The 5447-nt window shown below is 48.7% G+C and overlaps 1 protein-coding gene across 1 annotated transcript; it reads right to left on the bottom strand.

Annotated features, from left to right (window-relative positions):
- Positions 1-546: 546 nt before the first annotated feature.
- LOC123144899 (probable metal-nicotianamine transporter YSL14) lies at positions 547-5123 on the bottom strand. The gene is made up of 6 exons (XM_044564155.1): positions 4566-5123; positions 2987-3150; positions 2799-2896; positions 2583-2717; positions 2145-2334; positions 547-2022 (listed from the first exon to the last, which is right to left on the bottom strand). Exons 1-6 carry the CDS (start codon positions 5008-5010, stop codon positions 919-921), a joined length of 2136 nt encoding a protein of 711 aa, XP_044420090.1. The 5' UTR covers positions 5011-5123; the 3' UTR covers positions 547-918.
- Between the last annotated feature and the right edge of the window lie 324 nt (positions 5124-5447).

Here is a 5447-nt window from a genome sequence, read left to right as displayed (position 1 = left end):
ATAGGCTAGGGAAGCCCAAATAAGAAGCCAGAGATATTTTGTAGATGTTAGGGGATGATCCGGACCCATTGGTCATGACAGAGCGGGTCGGGTTCGGGACAACTTCCGGGCGCGCGCGAGGGGGTCAGTGCACTGTGCAGAGAGGGTCAAATGGTCGGACAACAAAAGAACGGTTGGACTGAGAAAGGTCAACGGAGGCGAGTAGGGACGCGGCAACTACGAACGGATGCAAACTTTATGAAAACATGCAGATGCAATATGCATGATGCTATGATGAAATGCAACATACAAATGAAACACACGGCGGCCACGCAAAACATGGAAGGCGGTGGAAAGCACCGAAGGGCGGGGGGCCAGCCGGCGTCGACGGGACATGGCGGCTATTTTACGAGCTCAACGGGGTCAGGGGCTGCTGCGGAGGTCACTGAGGGATATTTATGTAGGTAGACAGTGGATTTATGGTATGTAAGCTTGGGGATCATAAGCTGGAGCTGGTGTTTTTGGGTACAAATGCACTAAACGGCAATCTTTTCCGCAAGGCCGCAGTTTCAATATCTGTTGGAGATGCTCTTACGATCCAGATCGAACAGTTGCATTGTTCTGCAGGAACATGTCACAACTCACAGCCTATCGAGCAGAACAACATCCACAGTTACACAAGACACAAAATGTGAAATGCGCTGCTACACCTAATATGTCGTTCTGCCTCTAAAGTTTTTCCTCTTCCTTTTTACATTGTGAAGGAACAGCTACAATCGTTTCGGAAACTTGATTCGTAGGGATAATTCTCCCTTGCATGGACCCAAGTTCTGGCTTTTCTACAAAACAAGTGGCCTGGGAAGTGGCTGTAATTACATGCTGATGCTGATGCGTGGCCGTGGCTTGCCGTTGTCCCTTGTCCTCCGTAGAAGACCATGACTAGCCACCAAGGAATTTGTCCACTTTGACATTGTCTCCTCTTGTCAAGAACTTCATGCAAATGGGAGGATTCACCTTGGCAAGGGCAAGAATGGACTGAGGCAGGGTCCAGATCCCGTCCCCACAAATCAACCCTGAAGCGACAGCAGGTCCGAAGGCATCTGCTTTTGCCTTGTTCACCTTCTCCCACACAAAGAGTATGAAGCTGCCCAGGAACATGTCGATCGCAAAGTATGACCCTATGTAGAAAGGTATGGCCATTGCCATAGGGAGCGGGATGAACCTCGAAAACTTGTGCGGTGTCAAGTCTCTTATCAGGTTGATGGCAATAGCCGCGGCGAAGAAGATGTAGCAGAGAGTCAGGCAGTTCTTTGGAAGCGTGTTGAAGCCATCCACACCCAATATCGCCATGTTTCGGTACACAATGGCATAAGGTGCTGGGTATTCGCTGCCGCTTATGCCGATGTCACTGAAGGCCTTGTAGAACAGCCAGAAGACACAGGGGGAAATGACACAACCCATTGATGTGCCTATCACCTGGCTGATAAACATGGACTTTGGTGATGCCAAAGTCAAGTAACCAGTCTTGAAGTCTTGCATCAGGTCAGAGGCAGTTGACACGATGCTCATCATCACACCACACGCGGCAAGTCCTACAAGCACACCACCATTGGCAAGGCCAGCCCATGCACCGAAGACGAAGATAGCAAGCTTGCCATAGGTGGAGGCAAGGGACCAATCAGTGAGCCCACTTCCGTAGGCATTGCAGAAGGCCAGGACAGGTGCCACCACATAGGCAACTAAAATGTAGTACCACTTGAGCTGCGGGAAGATCTGAGGAAGTGTGCCGATAGATATAGAAGCAACTACGGCATAGCCTCCATATGCAACTGCCATGGGGATTTGATCTTTCAGGAATAGTTCAGTGCGACGCTCATCATCAAAGGACATAGCTTCAGCGGTGGGGCTGCCATTGTCTGAAACAGGAAGCATGGCTTTCGAATTTTTATGAACCATTGATATGAAGCCGGCAATTGTGCGGATAAGCACCTTGACGAAGTTATACAATCCATCCCCAAGAATCAAAGCAATGGATATAAAGACCTGTAATGGTAAAGCAACCAGCAATCAAAAATCTTGGTCGCAAAACTGTGGGTTTTTCAGACAACATTGTTGGATTTTAGCTTAGACAAAAGTGAAGACAGTGGCAAGATCAGAGTGCTTACCCTGTAAGCCTGCAGCCCATGAAGACTAGATTCTGGGAGAGAAGCAAGGTACCAACTCCCTTTTTTCTTGCCAATGAGAGGCCACATTATACCCCACGAGATGATACCTCCTAGCATAACAGACACATTCACGATGTGCGGGCAGATCATGCCAACCCCAATATATGTAGGAGAGAAATCAAAGTAGAACCTGGAAGACGATAAGTTAGGTTCAGTATAGGAGACTGCCTTGGAGCTATGGTAAGCAAATGTTCAGACACTAGACATTATCTTGCAACGGGTAAATAAGCATAAATAATTTCCACCATGACTATAGAAGAAAAACATAGTGTAGCAAGATGTAGACGTTTCTGTAGATATATTAGTCAAATTATTTCCAGATATTGGACAAATCATAATCAATGCTGTCAGCAGAACCAAGATAATGCCATTACTGACCTATTCTTGTAAGCTTCAAGGCCTAATGTTGGGAAGTTCTTGAAACCGCAGTCATCGCCACCACTGAAGAACCATTGGAAAAAGCCCCAGAAAAAGCTCACCATAAAGTACCTGCCCAGTATCTTCACTTGCTTCCTGAAATAAGATGGTCACTGCTGTCAACAAAGTTTTTTGGCACTTGTATAAGCAGTAGAGAACAGAACTGTATCAACATACTTTGCAAGCTTGGCGCCCTCAGGTGTGTGAAAACCATTGATGAGATAAGCAGTTGCTGTGCCACTTGGATAGGTCAGCTTGTAGTCGACAATCATGATCTGGAAGAGCAACTCAGCTGATGAGAACAAAGTTTGCTTGTATACAGTTATTTAGTAAGAACAAAGGGAGAAACATGTTGAAGGTATTACTTTTCTCATGGGCACAAGTGCAAAAATCCCAATAAAGCTGACGAGGAAAAGAAAGCCTATCATCCATCCGAGGTGAGGTTCCTTGATGTTCCAAGGATCATTAGCCTCCGTTGCTTGCTTAGCTATTGTGTCACTCATTCCGAATAGATAACTGCCAAACCCACCTGAACCAATCGTAACAAATAAGCATAGCAACATGTCAATTAGCCAAATTTATTTGTTCGTGCAAAATGACATACTAGCGAGTACAGTTTCACAAGGCAGGCAGATAGATTGGCAAAGGTAAAAAGGGTTATGTGCTGATGTGCTATCCACAAGTACAGAAATTAATCAAGCAGTTGATTTCATGCATCGAATGATTCCCTCATCCTATGATCACATATTTTTGCGAATCATCCCATGACCAATTTGGAACATAGATAATCAGTTAATCAGCGCTCACCATCCTGGAAATTACTACTGTATTTGATACTGGTGCAGTTGCAAGAGAAACAGAAACATATGTAAAGCTGCTGACAAGAATTTCCACATAGTAGACCAACTTATGAACAAAGGACATTTGCTGTCAGTTTTCAAATCAGCAACGCGTATGCGCTGTCACGGGCACTCTCAAGTCTGTGAAATGAAATTAGTGACTATCACATGAAAGTATTCCCATATAAGCTTGAACGTACATGTAACATGGTTCCAAATAAACCCACAGACCATACTAGTTGTTTATGTTCATGTGGACTCAATGCTTCACATGCATGCGTCATGTCTATCATAGATAAATACTAGAAAACAGTGAGCCGTGCATCTATCTATTTTAAGGTGAGAAGTCAAACCAAGCACGCTCCTCCATTTTCAGCTTGTCCTCAACACTAGCTGTAATTTGCCTCTCCATCCTTATCACCAGCGCCAAAACTTCAAAAGATGTTGTTGACCAGTGCACCTACTTGGTTCACTCATTCACCTAATGAACCAACCAAAAATGGTCCCTAATTTCGTCCTAGATGCTTCACAGTTCAGTCAGGTGCACGCAAGTACCATCGTCTCCAACATCCATTTCGGAAGATTAGAAAAACAAAAGGCACACCGCAGTCCACCTAACACACCTATCAAACCACAAGTCCGAATCCAAGAAGTTTCTTATGTTGTGCTTTCCCTATCGTTGCTCTCATCATAAGCCCACTTTGGAGGATTTTGAATGCGATTGGTTCGTATTTTTCCTTGGGGGCAAAAGAAACAACGGATTCCCTGATGCCCCAAGCCACCAACCCACCAGTGCAAAACGCTATGCCCACCCCTACCTCCTGAGCCCAGATCTGCATCGTGCTCCTCCTTATCTCCCATAACCCAGATTACGACGAATCCCAAAGCTATCGACATACACGCACGAACGAAATGGATTCGTCTACTGGTCAACTTATGTCTCACAAACTTTTCATACGAAGGTAAGAGCACGAAATTGGGGCGTTGAAGCAAAGCCGACACTCAAACTTGACATTCGCAAAAACCAATGTTCCTAGTAGCACGCTTCAATTGTAATTTGTAACTGTAACCGAGCGTAGTGGAAGGTTGGGGGGAGGTTACCGACCGCTGAAGGCGATGCCGTAGGCGGAGACGACGCAGGTCTGGATGACGGTGTTCTCCTGGCGGGTGAAGGGGTGGCCGACGAGGCCCATCCGCTCGAAGGCGTTGGTCCAGAGGCGGACGAAGAAGAAGCCGAGCAGCCCCGCGGAGACGTTGAGCGAGGGGATGATCCCCGTGGTGAGGTTGAGCTTCATGACGATGACGCTGAACATGACGGCGAGCAGCGCGCTGACGACCAAGGCCCGCAGCGTCAGCTGCTCCCTCCACGACGGCACCGCCTTGTCCGCGAACACCTGCTCCACCGAGGCGTCCTCGGGGCTGGCGCCGCCATTGGCGGCCTCCCCCGCGCCCTTGCCCGCGTGGCCGTGGCGGTGGCGGAGCGTGGGGCCCGCCGCCTCCGCCACCTCGTCGTCCCCGGCGGCGCCGTGGGCGGTGGTGCGCGTGGCCATTGGCTTGGCCGCTTGGACTCGCGGTGCTTGCTTCGTTGGAGTGGTGGTGGTGGTGGGGGAGAGAAAATGCTGGGGCGCGATGGCTACGGCCCGGCCCAGGCGTCAGGCGTGAGCTGTCTCTCTGTGCTGCGCTGTGCCGGGCAATATTTATTGGGGGTGTGGCCCGTGCAGCAGCGGGTGCTGTGCCGTGGGGGTGGCGTCCCCCGAGGCGCTTGGCGACCGTTGAGACGGGATCGGACGGCACAGGATTACTGGTGGCCGGGTAGTATTTGATTTGATTTGTCGTCTCCACGATGCATGGGCCGGCCGAACCGCGCGCACCGTTTCTTATCGAACTCGTTCCTTCCACGGTATGGCGCCTTCCGGAATCAAATCAAACGATATAATAGCAGATTGTAATCTCTCTCTCTCTCTCTCTCTCTCTCTCTCTCTCTCTC

Source organism: Triticum aestivum, chromosome 6D (assembly GCF_018294505.1).
Source record: "Triticum aestivum cultivar Chinese Spring chromosome 6D, IWGSC CS RefSeq v2.1, whole genome shotgun sequence".
Classification (NCBI taxonomy): domain Eukaryota; kingdom Viridiplantae; phylum Streptophyta; class Magnoliopsida; order Poales; family Poaceae; genus Triticum; species Triticum aestivum.
The sequence above is the reverse complement of the archived record's forward strand: the minus strand, read 5'-3'. Positions and strand labels throughout refer to the sequence as shown.

Coding starts and splice junctions, on each gene's coding strand:
- LOC123144899 (XM_044564155.1), bottom strand. CDS start 5,010: ATGGCCACGCGCACCACCGCCCACGGCGCCGCCGGGGACGACGAGGTG. Junction 3,151..4,565: donor CTACGGCATCGCCTTCAGCG/GTCGGTAACCTC, acceptor CGATTGGTTCAG/GTGGGTTTGGCAGTTATCTA. Junction 2,335..2,582: donor CTTGAAGCTTACAAGAATAG/GTCAGTAATGGC, acceptor ATCGTCTTCCAG/GTTCTACTTTGATTTCTCTC.